This window comes from Rhineura floridana, chromosome 15 (genome assembly GCF_030035675.1).
Source record: "Rhineura floridana isolate rRhiFlo1 chromosome 15, rRhiFlo1.hap2, whole genome shotgun sequence".
Lineage (NCBI taxonomy): Eukaryota > Metazoa > Chordata > Lepidosauria > Squamata > Rhineuridae > Rhineura > Rhineura floridana.
Window position 1 is genome coordinate 34,146,334 of NC_084494.1, and position 17,356 is coordinate 34,163,689.

A 17,356-nucleotide genomic window follows, 5' to 3' on the forward strand; every position below is an offset into this window, starting at 1 on the left:
AAAGTTGCATCTAGAGTGCCTTTTACTGCCCACTAGGGGGCATGCTTACCTCGACATCTGTATCCCTGCTTGGAGACTCCCCAGAGCTAGAACAGAAGAAGAGAAAAAAACATGGAGGTGTTAAGTTGCACTGATAGTCACCTCATTTTGGGGAATGGCATTGCAGGGGCTTCCTGAGCTCCTGCCCTAAATTTCAAGGAATGTAAAAGTATGGGAGGTGGGGAAACTTGGTTTAACTTGTGTCTGGGGTTGCAACTTTACTGCCAATTGCAAAAGTTGGATTCCAGCAGCGTGGTAGCTGCAGGGTTCTCGGAATCCCAACTTTGGGTTTTGAAACAGCAGGTTGCTAGACCACATGGTTCCAGAAAAAAACCTTAATGGTTATAAAGGCTGCAAAACAAGCAGGGCTGGTTCTCCTGTAGCAGCTTTGCCCAGCCTGGAGTAATCCAAAAACCTGAAGGCACCAAGTTCAGGAAGGCTGCTCTGGAGAGAATTTGTCTACAGATCTCTCCTACTTCTCCCTAGGGGCCCCCAGTCCTTTTATACTCCAATCCCACCTGCTGCTGGTTGTTACCACCACTCAGTAAAGATGGGCAAATACGTCCATTTCGGTTTCTCATTTTTCCAGTCTTAAGTTCAGTTCTCCACTCATCAACATAGTTTGCAATTTAAGTCCACATGAAAATTTCTTCTAATATTCACGTTTGTATGTAATTCTACCTAATATGCACATTGTTGCAAAGCAATTTTCTCTAATGTAATGCATTTTGTATGTTTTTTTAATCAGTTCTTGCACATATATAAACTTTGCCGTAGTATATACATTTTTGTACACATTCCTTGGCTGGAGACGACATTGCAAAATTTGGAGAAGGGCTGTGTTTCAGTGTGTGTCAGTTTGCGTCTTCTTTCAGAAAGTGCAAATTGGGTAGGTTTGCCGTAAATGTGGATGATGGAACTGAATTTCTACTTCCTCCCACCAAGCAGGCCATTTTCACTACTATTGTTGAGAGTAAAGCAAACAAACGGATTCTTCAGTTTGGCATCTTGGTTCAACAGGTGCCACTTCTGTCACTGCAATGGATGGATTGATGGTTTATTATTTGTTTGTTTATTTAATTTATATCCTGCACTTCCTTCTGGAAGGAGCTCAAGGTTGCAAACAAATGATAAAACACTAACGTATTCTTTAAAACATCTTAAAACAGATCACCTTATAATATAAAAACAAAAAAATCTTTTAAAAGTTTTAAAACCTCTTAAAATTAATTCCAACACAGACACAGACTGTGATAAGGTCTCTACTTAAAAGGCTTGTTGAAAGAGGAAAGGTCTTCAGTAGGCACCGGAAAGATAACAGATGGCTCCTGTCTAATATTTAAGGGGAGGGAATTCCAAAGGGTAGGTGCCACTACACTAAAGGTCCACTTCCAATGTTGTGCAGAACGGACGTCCTGGTAAGATGGTATCTGCAGGAAGCCCTCACCTGCAGAGCACAGTGATTGACTGGGTATATAAAGGGTAACATAGTCTTTCAGTTATCCTGGTCTCAAGCTGTATAGGGCTTTGCTCACCAAAACCAGCACCTTGACTGAACATAGCCTGGTAAGCTTGTTTGGTGGTGGAGGTGAAAATAAATGATGTGTCAATAAACTCACAAAGCCATTGCAACTGTCGCAGAAGGTGGGCTTTTTGAAGGTGGCCTCATGGAAGTTGTGCAGGAAACCAAGGCCCAGTTTGGAGAAGATGGCACAGGCCCGCATGAAATACTTGGACAGGTCTTCCCGACTCCAGGCTCCTTCACTGTGGTTGGGGGAGACAGACAGACAGAGTGAGGCTTTGGCCTAATTTGCTTGGTCCAGCAGTGCTCATATCTCCCAACAGAACAGGTGTGGGGAACCTTTGGCCTTCCAGATGTTGCTGAACTACAACTCCATCAGGCCCAGCAAGCAGGCCAACAGCTAGGGGTGATGGAAGTTGTGTTTCAGCAACATCTGGAGGCCAAAGCTTCTCCACCCCTGAGACAGAGGGTCTTCCTAACACCCCCCATACCTAAATAAAGTCCTCATGCAACTCTGACCCCTAGTGCTAGTTCCGAAAAGGTGCTCTTAGTCTGCCATAAACGCCTTCCATAAAGGCCAGGGCCATGCTGCTCCTACCCTTTGAGCAACTCAGCCTCTTTTCATTTACCACTCTCTTTCCAGCCCGTAGAAGGAGAAGGGGAAACTGGTGGAGATGATCTCAAAATCCTCCTGGGAGATGTAACCCTTTTGGTCAGGATCGTAATTCTTGAACACCGTCTGGGGGAGAAGGAGTGGAGGGAAAGAGTGAGTAAGAAGCCATAGGGAGATGATGAGCAGGCAATATGGGTGGACCGCAGCCTCTGTATGGACAGCTCTCCGGCCTGAAGGGATGAGGTTAGTTATTCAGCTCCACTTGCATTTCACAAAAGAATGAGATGACTGGGCCTTCCTTAGCACAACGGGTTTAAAATCCAAATGCTGACAAGGAAAACAGCGGAGCAAGGGGGAGGGGGGAGATAGAGGCAGGGGTAAACAGGAACCATGTGCAATGATGCGAGGTTAGGAAGACTAGGAGGCTGTGTCAGATGCTGTCTATAATTCTGTACCTTCCCATCCACTTCATTTGGAGGTCAAGGAAACGTGTGTCTGAGGCCTCATCTGCATTACGCATTTAAAGTAGCATCATACCATTTTACACAGGCATGGTTGCTTCCCCCAAAGAATCCTGGGGACTGAAATTTGTCAAGGGTGCTGACAGCTCCCTTCCTATCACCCACACAGAACTACAGTTCCCAGTGACTGTTAAGCCACGGTGGTTCTGTGAGGGGGACAGGGGTCTCCTAGCAAGCACCCTTGACAAACTACAGCTCCCAGGATTGTTTGGGGGGAAACATAGCTGCTCAAAGTGGCATGATACTGGTTTGCAATTTATTTTTAAAGTCCTTGTTAGCATTTTTGTGCAAATTCCTCCTACTATACACATTTCTGTATACAATTTTGCCTAATATGCACATTTTTGCAATTTCCCCTCATGTAATCCAATTTTGTATCTTATTTTCATTCATATGCATGCTTTACCCTAGGTTATGTATTTCCGTACACATTTCTTGCCTGGAGAGCTGCACTGCAAAACATGGACAAGTGCAAATTTTGAAGGATGGATAGCTGTGTTTTGGCCCTCATGTTGTTGAAGAAAACGTGGATTTGTTAAGTTTGCCTTTAAATGTGAACTGAATCAAATTTCTCCTCCATCTCTAGAAGTAAGCAATTTGTAATAGGGAATAGGGTGGAGGGGTGTGTGTGTGAGAGAGGGAGGGGGGGCTGCATTCACACTGTATATTTATTCCACTATTATAACATTTTAAACAGTTGTGGCTTTCCCCAAAGAATTCTGGGAAGTGTAGTTTGCGGAGGGAGCTGAGAGTTGTTAGGAGACCCCAATTCCCCTCACAGACCTGCAGTTCCCAGAGTTCTCTGGGAAGAGGGATTGATCATTAAACCACTCAAGGAAATGTAGCTCTCTGAGAGGAATAGAGGCCTTTCAGTACCCTTCACAAACTACACTTCCCAATATTCTTTGAGGGAAGTCATGACTGTTTAAAGTGGAATAATGGTGGAATAAATGTATGGTGTGTGTGTGAGAGAGAGATCAGCAAGCCACTGTTTTCATCTGTGAAACAGGGGAGGGCAGGGTGTCTTCCCCTCTCCTCTCTCCCCTCCCCAGGCACGCAGAAAGCCTGCCTCTGCAGCAAACTTTTATTTGCAGAAAAGGAAGTGGTTGGAGTGGCCGGATTTGAGCCTCTTCCTTCACCGAAGGGGTGTGTTGCGTGGAAGGGGGAGGAGTCAAGCAGGAACAGGCACAACTGAGGGCCCCCTGACTGCATTCACTGGGGTCGTGGAGCATCAAAACACGATACCAGATCACACCACCACCCACCTGTGTGCTACAAATAGCGAAAACCGTCAGATGTGGGGGTAGTCAGGCTGTGGCTTAACTTTAACACAATACTGGCTAGCAACAATACAATGCGGTGAAAATTGACATTTGCTGACAATCATGGCTTAGGAACAAAAAATAAGTTAACATACAATGATGCAGTAGAAAGCATCAGTGCTCAGCACACACCCACAGCAAAAAATCTCAATTCATCAATAACAAATGCCCATGAAACACATGCTGACACTGTTACAATACCCTCTCTCTCACTACTTCAGTCACCAAAAATGCTCCCAGTGTAGCTGAGCAAAGCAGCACAAGAAGGCAAGTGAACAAACTCTACCTGCTACAGCATAAATGCAACATATAGCCGTGATGTCACCATTATCAACCTGCAACCCACATAGAAACAATGCACACGTCAAACAGCCTATATACCTCAATGCAAGCACAGGCTTACAACTCCTCAAAACACAACACTTTTGTTTTGTACTTATACGCAGGTGACCCACTAAGCCTGCAAAATACGACATGCTCCTTAAAGAGCACACACCATCTACCTTATTTGCCATCTTTATTTGCTCTTTACTGCCAACTAACATTGTCTTAGGCAACCTTTCAGTATCTGCTTATGGACAGAAAGAGAGGCGTCTATAGCTCCAATCCAGAGACAGGGTTGCATTCAGTTCATGTACAAACCAAGATAGTGGCTGGGCAGGCACGTTACCAAGCACAATGAAATATCGATGGAAATTACAATAATGTCCCTCGTGATGTCAACCTCCTGTGCATGCACTCTGTCATGCTAGATACGTGGGGTCCCCACTGTGGCACCTGCAGGTACCCAGCATCCTCAGGCATACTGCTAAGGCCCCCCAGTTTCCCCAGTTTTAAAAACCAAGGCTTTTTTGGCATCTTTTTTTTTTTTTACCATGAGTGGTGCTGGGTTGGCCGGAAACCAAAATGCTGGCATCCAACCACCTTCTCCAAATGCCTCACGGCCTCACGGAGGGGTGCTTGGCCTGCTTTTTTCTTGGGAGGTCTTTTGCTTGGTTTTCGTGGGTGTTTGCTCCTTTTTGTGTGTGTGTTTTATTTTTTTCCTAGGGTATGTGTAGATATTTAGAGGGGGGGAGTCAGTGGGCTTCTGAGCATCACCAGCTTTTCTTCCATGAAATTGTATTTTGTGTCGGCCATTACAGTCTCCTAGATTTCCAGATGTGCTCCCAACCCCAAAAAGGTTTGGGTACCCTGCTGTAGGCTACTGGTTCTTAACTTTATAAGAGAAACTGTGGAGTCTCTCTACATGGCCTTAAGGACTAAAGGGAAAACATTAAGGTCCATTTGGATGCATGCGTTCACTACTGTTTATTTAAAAAATAAATGGCGTGCAGGACTAGAAGCTTGGTAAATTTGTCTGCCTTTTCCACACAGGTGCAGACTGGCCTGTTCTTACCTCGATCATCTGCAGGACGTGTCTCTTCACAGTTCTCCGGTCAGGCTTGGGAGTCACCCCAGGCACCCACTCCACTACCACAGGCGGTTTGAACTGCGTTGGTGGCTGTGGAGACAGGGAAGCAAGTCTGAGAGGTGGGCCTGAGCTAAGGATCCGATAAGGACCAACTAATAAGGGCTCTTCCCCTCCCTGGTTTCCTCACACCTTTGCTATCCTCTTACCAGTGACTTGGGGCCACGAGGCTCGCGGGCGTACGAGAGCGTATAGATCTCCTCATCCGTGTAGAAGAGGTCAAGAGAGAGCTGGGAGATGGAAGAAAAGTTATAGAAGGGAACAGAAACCACACTCAGGCCCCATTAAGTCACTCACATCATCATTATCGGCAGGGAACTTGTTGACCTCAAGACTGGCGGCAATCAAGAGTCCTGTGCAGGGGCTCAAAGAATGCAGAATGGGGGGTGGGGGTGGCAAGGACGAAAGGGTGGAATGGGAAGCTCTGAATGGGGATTCAAAAGCACATTATTTCAGCTGAACCTACTTAGAAATCTCTTCATGATTAGGAGCATCCTGTACAACTAGAGTTCCCAGCTGTGAGGATTTAAAGTGCACTCAGCTGAACGCATGAAGACTCCCCCTTCAGACCTTCCCCCCAAACACATGAAGGTCTGCCAAGGAGGATGGATTTTTGGAGACGGAGGAGGTTAGTATGCATGGCCCCCTTCTTCCTGCAATTCAGGCTCAGTAGAACACCTTAAGAGAGGGGTCAGGCACCTTTTCTGGCCTGACAGCCACATTGTGAAGACTGGTGGCTCCAATGTCAGTAGGGCAGTGAATCTGCTTCGAGTTTTAGTCTGAACTTCAAGGAGCTCCTTGAACCTTCGGATTAACACCCAGAGTGGATTCACTGCCCCACTAACATCGGAGCCACCAGTCTCCGCTAGCCACATCCCCTTATGGGCCATATTCTGGGGGACACATGCTAGTGGTGAGCATGGTCAGAGGCAAATGTGAGTGGAGCAATGGATGTTCCCTTGCCAGTAGGCTACATTGTAGTGAAGCAAGCCAGAGGTTTATGCAAAGATACACACATGCAGACACACTCCTGCATTCTCCATCCACGCATTATCCGTGCTCAAGGACGCATTCCAGGAAGGCAAACACACTCAAGGAGGGTGCAGAGTGGGGCTGGTGTGGGGTGCGGCCTGGGATGAGAGGAGGCGTGGCCCAGGGAGAGTCCCAAGGGCCAGACAGAGAGGTTGAAGGACTCCATTTGGCCCCCAGTTCCCCACCTCTGCCTTAAGCTCATGGATACATGCGGGTGTACACCAGTGCCCACCATTCTGGCACAACGTCCAATGATGGGCATTATTCAGTGCTGGTCCTACTCAGAGTAGGCCCATTGAAGTTAATAGGTATGCCTAAACTAGGCTCATTCATACTCTGGGTAGGACTTAGTTGACTTCTACCCTATATCCACACATGTCAAACTGCGTCCTTGTTAGTGGTATGATAACGGCTGGGCCTGTCAAGGCAGTTGGTGCCTTGCCCCCTGCTCTGGTTGCTAAGCAACATGTAGGTCCCATTGCTCCTTGGCCCCTTCTATAGTGGTTGTTGCTAGGCAACGCACTATGTGCTGAGCAAGAGGATATGTGAAGGGCAAGCTGGGGTTGGGAGAGCACCTTTCTCTCCCCCAGTTTACTGGGCCACGCAACATGTACGGCTCAATTTCCCTATAGTAATAGTTGCTAGGCAACTCAGAGGTTGTGGTTACTGAGTCATATATATGAACTGACAGCTAGGCCATGCACAGCGCAGAACTCTCTCTTTGCCTATAGCGGGTGGTTGTTAGGCAACTGTGGCATTCCCCCCAGTAGCAGGGGTTGCTAAGCAACAGGGCTGTTGTGAGCCTAGCTTCCCAAACTCACTCACTCTCTCTCAAAAAAAATGGCATTCTGCCTCAGTCAGGACAGGGGTAGTTCCTAAATCAAGGGTGGGATACTCTGTGGCCCTCCAGATGTTGATGGACTCCAACTCCCACCAGCCCCAGCCAGCATGATCAGTGGTTAGGGCTGATGGGAGTTGTAGTCCAGCAACAGATGGGAAGGCCACAGATTCCCCATCCCTCTTCTAAATGATGCCCTGTTGTGGGATTCTGCCTCTTGTAAGATCACAAGAAGAGCCTGGCTGCCGGATCTGTCCAACCATATGCCTATATGAGAAGCCCACAAACGGAGTGGAGAGCTGCAGGACTCTCCCTACTTGCAATTTCCAGAAGCTTGGATTCAGAGGCATACTGCCTCCAGCAGTGGAGGGAGAACATAACCATCATGGCTAGCAGCCACCGATAGCCTTATCCTCCATGAATTTGTTTCATCCTCTTTTAAATCCATCCAGGTTTGTGAGTACGTTAGCCACATGGTGGCAGCATTCTGTCTTGTCTTACTGGAAGTGGGATTAGCATCCCTGGATGTCTGGCGCACACATACACTCATCCTACCACGTGTGCCCAACCCCACACCCATGTCCCCCATTCCTCCTCCTTGCAATGTAGGTCATCCAAGACCATCTCTCACAGTGAGCAGGTGGACCAGGTCCTTGTTGGCTTGGAATGGGGGGCTTGCTTGCTGTAGAACCCTGAACTCCCTCGCCGGTTCATACAAACTCTGCAGCTTGCTCAGGTTGAGTCGCCCGCCATCCACGTGGTCGGGCAGGGCCTCGTGAAGCGTCACCAAGTCCTTGAGGTGGATGCCCACAATGGGGATCTTGAAGCCATTGCAATCTGCATACACCTGCCGGTATGTCCTGTAGTTGCCACATGATGAGAGCAATTCTGTCATCTCAGACAGTATCTGCAAGAGAGGAGGGAGCAAAATCTAAGAGGATGTTGTGGTCAGTGCTAAGGTCAGGGCCGGCTTTATAACATTTTGCTGCGGAGGCAAAGGACAAGATGGTGCATTCCATCTACAAAAGTTGACCAGGCCATTGAATCTGACTTCAGCGCTGGTGAGGATGGAACAGTGTCCACCTCCATCCCTGAGGGTAGCAAGCTACGTTATTATTATTATTACAGGAATACCCCACATTAACGTACGCAATCCAGAGCGAGTACGTAAACCGAAAATGTACTTAAAGTGAAGCACTACCTTTTTTCACTTATCGATGCATGTACTGCACTGCAATCGTCATATACGGGCAGAACTGATGTAAATAACGCATTTATAACTAAAATAAACACAGTAGGCCTTATTTTAACAAAAATGTTTGTAGTTGGAAACTGATCGGGCGGCGGCATCATGCCGTTAAGTGTCCGTTCTTGCGAAGCGAGCGTACGTAAACAGGAGAAAGGTGCTATTGTAAATATGTCCGTACTCGCGAGTGTCCGTAAAGTGAAGGTCCATATAGTGGGGTATTCCTGTATTATTATCTTTATTTATACCCCGCCCTTTTTCCAAACTGGAACTCAAGGCGGCTTCCGGATAAAAAGTACACATAATTAAGAACATACAAAAATCTGCATTAAAATATAATTCAACTATTGAAATATTCAAACCATTTAACAACATTTAAAATACTGCAAACTCAGTTAGGTTAGGGGTGCAGGGCAGGCCACATGGCCCACAACTCTGTTGGCTCTCTGGGGGCCAGCCCTACCATTAGGCAGAGTGAAGCAGCAGTTTTTGGGGTGTCATGAAGGAGCAGCAAACCATTACTTATTTAAGGCCGCATCCACTCCATACATTTAAAGCAGTATTATACCACTTTAATAGTCATGGCTGCCCCCCAAAAATCCTGAGAACTGTAGTTTGTCAAGGGTGCCGAAAGTTGTTAGAACACCCCTTATTCCTCTCCCAGAGCTACAGTTTCCAGAGTGGTTAACAGTCAATCTCTCTTCCCAAGGAACTCTGGGAATTGTAGCTCTGGGAACAGAATAGGGGTCTTCTAACAGCTCTCAGCACCCTTAACAAACGACAGGTCTCGGGGTTCTTTGGGGAAAGCCACGGCTGTTTAAAGTAGTATGATACCTGTGATGTTCCTATATATTAGTGTATATATGGTAAGTGCTGGTTGTTTAGAGTATACATGGTAAGTAGTGAAAGAGGAGGGGGAGTGAATGGGCAATAGAATGCTTGATGATTGGCTGAATGTTTAAAATGGCTGACAGTATAAATGAAAGGATGACAGGTAAATCTGGGTGAATGGGAGGTGGTGAATTGTGGAATCTGGGGGGAGAAGAGAAAGAGTGGGTTGCTTGGTGGGGTTTAGAGAGTTGTTTACCAGGAGGGAGGTGGAGTTCGGATTAGTATTGAGTAAAACCATATGCTTATGTGCCTTAAGAAGAAATCTTGTTAATCTTGTTAGCTTTGTTATCTTTAATAAATACTTAATTTGGTTTACCAAAGGCCTGATCCTTGGCTGGGGTTTCACAGACCAGAAGGGAGGGTAAGGTAATGACCAAGGCTGAAGGGGAACTGTAACAAATGGTGGCAGCGGTGAAGAGAATAACAATACCAGTATTCAGAGTCTCTGGGAATACTGGTATTGGGACGTTACTGGTGGTTGCCTAGCAGGGGGATCTGTTGAGATCTGTGCTAGAGCGGGGAGAGAAATCATAAGAGAGAGCGGTCCGGACTGGTGGAGTCCCTGGTGGTGCCTAGAGACAGGCAGTAACCACGAGCAGGTAGGAACCTGACAGGGAGAGCCAGGGAAGGACGCATCACAATACCACTTTCAATGTATAGTGTAGAGGGGGCCTAATTTGCTTTTCTTTTTTTTCTTTTCTTTTTACTGCCAGAGAAGTAGAGGTGCTTTTGGAATGTTCTGAGTAAGGTGCTAAAATAATTTGACTGGCCTTGTCACTGGCGGAGATGGATAAGGCACCATTTGCTGCTTTGCCTCAGACAGCCAAATGTCTTGGGCCAGCCGGCACTCTCTGCCAGTCAGTGTCTGCTGCCAGAGGCAGCTACTTCATTCTACCTAATGGTAGGGCCGGCTCCCACTTCATTCCCCAGCCATCTTGCCCTTTCTGGTAGAGAGTTTGCCACTGTTAGCCATTTTGGCAGCTCAGTGCCATCCTGACCCCCAAACCTGAGGGCTTCAGGTGACTCGGCACTTGGAAAGAGAGCATGGCTCCCTCTCTAGCAATCCCTGTCCCTGAAGCTAAAATATTCTCTCTCTTTCCCCCCAAAGTTCCTACCTTAGTAATCTCAGAAGGCAGGAGAGCATGTGTATCCTTGAGGCGGGCAATGGCGCTGTGGCATAGCCCCCCCACAATTGCCATGAGCGTACTGAAGTTCTGCAATTGTCTCAGCTTCTGCAACAAGATGAGTGGGGGGGGGGGAAACAGAGGGGTGAGAGGTGGGGCAGGAAGATGTTGAGAAATAATCGCCAGCAAGTCATGGGAGCTGGGTTTGAAATACATGCGCACATATCCTCTCCCAGATCTTAATTTGTCAGATTTAAACGCCTCCCACTAAGCCACATTGGAAACTGGGCACTAGATGTGATAATCTCAGAGAGAATGTGCTTTGAACATGCTCGGAGGAACTCCCTTCTCTACCCAGCAAGTACATGGGTAGTAGATGGTCCCCCACTGATTTGAGCGTAAGGGATTTGGGTCCACTCAACCACACACACAAAAAAAGCTTAGCTGGAGGGGGGGTTGCTAGGGGACCGGCTCGTAGCCAGCCTAAACATTAAAGGGGGCACCAAAAAAGTAGGGGGTTCTTTTTCTGTAATAAATTTAACATTTTTTTGTAGAAAAAATTAGGGGCAGAGAATTTTCAAGGGAGGTTGGACCCCCCCCCCCAGCCTGGGACCTGCTGTGGGGTAGTTGCCAGAAAACCAAGTTGTTCCCTCCACCTGCAGCCATTTTTTAAAAGCTGTGCACCTTAAGTGAAGACAGCATTTAAATTAGGGTCTACTCCCCAGACTAGGCCCTCCCCAAATTGCTGCGACCTGACTTCAACCACCCAAAGCCAGTAGGCTGCGCTCCAGGTAACCTACTCAGGGTTCCATTCCCTTCCCGCACCCAGATATCAGAATAGTTGCTTAAGGCACAAGGTGGCAACCCTTGTTCTAGGTCCCAAACAACAGTAGTCCTGGTGGCCAGCATTATTTTAGCAATCGCTCATCCTTGGGAAACCGCTATGGTAGAGGTAAGGAAGTGGCCTTCCTAATCTTGTTAGACTCCAAGTCCCATCAGCCCCAGTTGGTGGAGCCAATGGCCAGAGCTGTAGTCCAGCAATGTCTAGAGTAGAGATGTGAAGACTCAAGGGGAAAAATGGATTTTTTAAAAAGGGGTTTCTCCAGGTTTATTATTATTATTATTTTCAACAACAACAAAACACTGGGAAAATTCAGGGGGAAAATGGGTCGCCCTCCCCCCAATGTATGTGGTTGTTTTGCGGGACTTAGTCTGGAGTAGGGATGGCTAAACTTTTTCAGGCCAAAGGCTACATTAACCCTTGGGTCAACCCTCTGGAGGCCACATGCCAAAGTAGGTCAATTTGTTTTAAAAGGACAATTTGGGGGGGCAAGGTAGCTAAAGCCTCAGGGGCAGATGCCATTCAAGGCCATGTGCTAGCCACCTCAGATCTAGAGGTTCTCCCTCCTTGCACTATGGTGAACTGTGACTTCTTCCTTCCCCACATCCCCTTCAATTTCCCCCTCCCCTATCTGCTACCTGCGCTGCTATTTCTTCCAGCAACATGAACCCTCAGCAATCTTACCTGAGTAACATGGATGAATTTGGTGAAGACTTCAGCCCGCTGCTGGGGTGTGGGCCGGTTGAGGATCATGACCTGCACCCACTGGGAGATGCTATTGCAGAGGGCGATTGCACGCTCCAGTGCAGGACTGCCACGCACTGACCCACGTAGCACATAATTCTGGAAGTCCAAGTACTGCCCATGATATAAGACCAAAAAAAAAGTTTTAAAAAATTGCCTTACTGGGTCAGACCAAAGATCGATCAAAATGCAGCAACCTCTTTTCAATAAAGGCCTGCCAGGTGACCTACTGGGCAAGCTTGCAAAAGGGGTGTGAAGGGAATGCCCACAAACCAGCTCTCTTACTCCCAAGCATCTGCCTCTAGATTTAGAGGTTTGATAGACCTCTGTGAGTTTGCCTGAAAACGGCCTACCTTTAAGTCGATCCTGACTTATGGCGACCCTATGAATAGGGTTTTCATGGTAAGAGGTATTCAGAGGAGGTTTCCCATTGCCTCCCTCTGAATTTGCCTAACCCCTTTTAAAAGCCATTGCTACATCTTGGGATGGTGAATTCTGATAGTGAACAATCGACTGTGTACTGCCTTTTTCACCCCCCAGTAAGTGAAGTTAAGCGAAATTGGGGGGTGAAGGTGGAAACAGACATCTTGGAAAGTAGACATCCTAGAAAGCCTCTTGGACCTTTCAATGGGGGACATATGATTCTAGCTGCTGATGCTTCTTCCCCAACACATCACTGTGCCTCCTGGACTGGGGGTGCTCTGTCTGAGACCCTCAACCAGACAGCTTGCCTGTCTGCAAAGCTCTGAGAGCCACACCCTCAAAACCCGCTTCTGGGAACTGATTGGATCTAGAGACCGCCTCCCCCTGTATAAAGACGCAAGATCATTTAGATCATCAGGGGAAATTCTCCTCATGATACTGCACCCTTCAGAATATCATAGGTCAATGACCCGAAAACTGGCAGTTTCTGCTTGTAAGGGTTGCATGGAACAAATGCACCCCTTCCATTTGAATGGTGGTGGGGTTGAGCTTCTAGCTGTTGCATCAGGAGATGGTCCAATTTTAGGACTTGGCATTCTACAGCTGCAAGGCATTCTATTCTTTTCCCCCCGACTGGTGGCGGAATTCAGCCCTAGCTGCCCACAGAAGAAGAAACATCATAGTAAGCCATGCCCCAGCTTTTGGTTTGATATGGAACCTCCCTCAATCTCTTCTAGAGTACCAAGACCACAAGGCGTCTGCATGCTAGTGTGTCTGCCTTTGCGTACAACAAGCCAAGTATGGTTTGGGAGAACTGAGTGGGTGATGGAGATGGTCATTTCTAGGGATGGAAAGACCTGTCAATTTCGGGTCTCTCAGTTTCTCACTTTTCTAATGTTAAATTCAGTCCTCTACCTTTCTGCAGCAATCTGCAAAAAAAATTTAAGTCCTCATGAAAATTCTCCACCATTTTAGTACAAATTTCTCAATTTTGGTAGGAAGTTTTGATAAAGGTACACATTTTTTGCAAGCAATATCTCATCATATCATGCCTTTTTGCATGTTATTTTCCCTCATGTATTCCTTTCTATGCACACTTTCCCCTAAGATGCATTTTTGTAAATATTGTTTAGTTGGCGAACTGCATCCCAAAATTCTAATAGGTTGAATTTCGAAGGATGGCTGTGTTTCGGTTCTCATATTGTTTCAGAAAGGGCGAATTTGATAAATTCTGCTTGAAATGTGAACTGAATCGAAATGCTCACCCATCCCTAGTCATTTCACTTGATTCAGCTTTGCTGCAATCAGCGATATGTATTTGTTGTGGAATACCCTTTGCAGAAAGAAACCCAAAACAGTCACTGACAGACAGTTATCCAAAGGAAAGGGGGGCGGAGTGGTCCCCATCACAATTCTGGAAATTTTGATGATACAGGGCCCTGTCACATTATGGAACTAACAACAATGGGATACATTTCCATTTGCAGGACACTTTTTAAATCTAAATGAAAGAAAAATCACATTCCCTGCCCCCCCATAAGAAGTCCTGAATCTGAGAGACCATTAATATCTGTCTTTACTCTCGCTTTGCAGGAACAGGAGGAAACACACAGACAAGCACAGGCTTCAAAAATAGCCAGGAAATCCGCTCAGTGACCAAAAGGACTGCGCCTCTAGTTAGTATCATCCTTTTCCTAACCAGGTGCCCTCCAGATGTTTTGGACTACATCTCCCATCGGCCCCAGGGTTGGGCTGATGGGAGTTGGAGTCCTAAACATCTGGAAGGCACCTGGTTAAGAAAAGGCTGGAGCTCTTTCTTAGATCTATGCAGCTGCCCATCTCTGCAACAGTTTATAATCCTCCACCATTCCTGAGGGTCAGCTGGTCCCTACCGAGAGGCAGCAGAACGCCTTGAACTCCAGGTAACTCAGGTGGTTGGCCAACTCGCCTGCGTCAAGGTGATCGAAAAGCAGCGAGACTTTCCGCTTCTTGCCACAGCCGGGGCTGCTTTGGCAGCTGAGGGACCGGGTCCACGTACGGGTCATCCTGGAGGGAAACAAGGCCAAAAGGCTAAGTTAGGCTCTGAACTCTTTGCATGCTCAGAGGAACTCTTGCCTAGAAATGCAGGTGGCTCTGGGGAACATGGTAAACGAGGGACAATGGGGATGTGGAAGGTGGGAGGGAAAGATACTGGGAAACCAAAGTCCTGGGTTCCATTTGCAGTTCTGGAAAGGAAGGGGGATTATTAGAAAAATCTGGGGAGAAATGCACTTGCATGACTAAATCAGAATCATAGGTGTGGAGCCCAAACATCCGGAGTTTGGGATGTCAAAGCATGGGGGTAGCGCTTACTGGTGGATCACAGAGGCCTTGGATGCTGGGTAGGAGGAGGAGGAGGCCTCCTCTCCAGCATTTTCCTTGGTGCCCGGGCTCATCTCTTCCACACGACACATCAGAGAAGGTGCAAAGTATATTTCCCTTGCCATTGAATACCATAGACAGGCCATATGTAGTGAGGACCAAGAGATATAGCTTCCAGGGCAAAGGCTGTAGCTTCTCCCAAAGTCAAGTATATGAAAGTGGGAGGGGGGAAGGAAGAGAGAGAGAGAGAGAGGCCATTCTCCTGGGCTTCCCCCAAATAGCTTTGACAACATCTTGGAGAGACTGGTGGCTCCGATGTCAATGTGACAGTGAATCCACTCTGGGTTTTTAGTCTGAGCTTTCAAGGAACTATCCAAGGTTTGGACCAAAACCCAGAGCAGATTCACTGCACTGCACCATCGGGACCATCAGTCTCCACTGCCTTTAAACCATAGTTCAACTTCAGCTTAACTACAGTTTAAGGTGACAAACAGACAAGGCCAATGTGTAAGCCAAGGATGGGGAACCTGTGGCTTGCCACATTTCATTGACTACAACTCCCATAATCTCTTGCCGTTGGTCATGCTGGCAAGGTTGATGGGGGTGGGAATTTTTTTATGGCATTTCCACTCTGTTCTTCAGCCAAAAAAGGCTCCCAGACTCAGAGCAATGTTACAATCAATCAAAACAGGGCAGTTAAAATGCCCTTGCAAATTATTCCGTGTTCACCCTGCTCTGACAAATTAAGAAATCTGCTCACCACTTGGTGTCGCTTAAAGAAAAAAAGTCCCCTTGTGGTGGATTATCTCTCTCACTCCATGGGGATGCATTTTAGAAGAACACCACACAGGAACTACAGGTGGTGAGATTCTCTAGTTCTAGACAAACAAACAAGCCAGATGAGAGTGTAAAGGCATCCTTTGAACGCTCACGCGGTCAAGCCAAAGTTGAGTGAACATCCAATATCTTGGAGCACAGAGTCATCCCATTTGGACTTTTCTTCCAACCTGTGCCATGCGCCCCCCAACCCCACCCACTGTTCTCTCTCTCTGCCTTCCATTGCAGAGCTCGGTTTCTGAGCCGCTGGGCAGTCTCACTCACGTGCCAGAGGTGTTAAGCAGGTGGCAGTGTTCTTCCTGACCCTCTTTCCTCACCACCTCCAAGATCTCAGCCATCGCCTCCTCCAGGTGTGGGTCCAGGTGGAAGGCCTCTGGATAGTTGGTGAGCCAGTACCTGAAGCCAGAGCGAGAGGGTTCAGCCTGGAGCTGCAGGTGGCTTCTCTCTCTCAGACTTGGAGAAAGGCCCACTCAGCCAGGATCCGGGAGGGGGAAGCAGAGACTGGTGGCTCCGATGTCAGTGAGGCAATGGATCAGCTCCACTTGCAGCACCTTGGACAGCTCCTTGAAAGTTTAGACTAAAAGCCGGAGCGGATTCAATGCCCCACTGACATTGAAGCCGCCAGTCTCCATTGCATGGAAGGGAATTATGGGGAGGGAACTCAGACCGGATAAAGTGGCAAATCCTCCGCTGGCGCTCCTGCTGATTCTTCTTGGATGCTTCTTGGTATGTAGCAACTGAGTTAAGGTTTCATCCCTCTTAGGTTGCTAGGCAAAGGACCCAGGCATTCTGGGACCCTGCCGCTACCCAGGCGGAATCTACACCTCTCCCCTTCCATCCAGAGTTGCCAGTTCAGGTTGAGGGGCAGGGGAGACCCTCTTGGAAGGCACACCTTGACAGGAAAGAGGTGGAGCGTGAAGACCCTGATCTTCTCGGGATGTTCCAGGGAAAGCAAGCATAGACTTGCAGTTGGGATGGAGAGCCCTTGGCAGAGCTAGGGCCCCAGCACATGGCTGACCTCACCACCTTCTAAGATCAGGGGTGGGGCACCTGCGGCCCTCCAGATGCTGCTGGGCTCCAGCTCCCATCAGCACAACCGATGGGATGATGGGAGCTGTAGTCTGACAACATCGGGAGGGCCACAGGCCCCCTAGCCCCACTCTGCAGCATGAAGGAGAATCCTTATACTTATGCAGGGCTATGGACCCACAGGAAAGTCAGTCGAGGGGAGCAGCCAGCGGCGCTCAGTACCTTGAGAGTTTGGACTAAAACCCGGAGCAGTTTCACTGCCCCACCGATACTGGAGCCACCAGCCTCCACTGGCAGCAGCTGGTGGAGTGTGAAGACAGAGCCAACATTGGGCAGAGTTCACAGCATAGTGTTACCCCCTCTTCCCCCCTTCTCTCTGCCACCCCATTTCCATTAGCTTTGTAGAGTTAGATGGAGGGCTGCAGGTTCCTCACCCCAGCCATAGTGCCAATCCTGTCTAGACTGCAAAATTAAAACTAATCAATTGGGAAAGTTTAGGCTGGGA

General features: G+C 47.8%; 1 protein-coding gene and 1 long non-coding RNA gene across 2 annotated transcripts in view; one reads left to right on the top strand and one right to left on the bottom strand.

The window, feature by feature from the left end:
* The window catches only part of RASGRP4 (RAS guanyl releasing protein 4), a 34,134-nt gene that overhangs the window by 7,949 nt on the left and 8,829 nt on the right, over positions 1-17,356 (bottom strand). Inside the window, exons 4-14 of the mRNA XM_061598007.1 lie at positions 16,490-16,549; positions 16,087-16,218; positions 14,517-14,670; positions 12,142-12,315; positions 10,608-10,724; positions 7,987-8,262; positions 5,635-5,715; positions 5,414-5,518; positions 2,191-2,300; positions 1,659-1,803; positions 50-86 (exon numbers count right to left, since the gene is read on the bottom strand). Coding sequence (XP_061453991.1) covers positions 50-86; positions 1,659-1,803; positions 2,191-2,300; positions 5,414-5,518; positions 5,635-5,715; positions 7,987-8,262; positions 10,608-10,724; positions 12,142-12,315; positions 14,517-14,670; positions 16,087-16,218; positions 16,490-16,549 — 1,391 coding nt within the window. The remainder of the gene's footprint in view (positions 1-49; positions 87-1,658; positions 1,804-2,190; positions 2,301-5,413; positions 5,519-5,634; positions 5,716-7,986; positions 8,263-10,607; positions 10,725-12,141; positions 12,316-14,516; positions 14,671-16,086; positions 16,219-16,489; positions 16,550-17,356) is intronic.
* On the top strand, positions 2,209-6,203 carry LOC133370989 (uncharacterized). Its single transcript, XR_009759227.1, has 3 exons — positions 2,209-2,417; positions 3,107-3,283; positions 5,392-6,203. It is a non-coding gene; the product is annotated as an uncharacterized LOC133370989 (long non-coding RNA).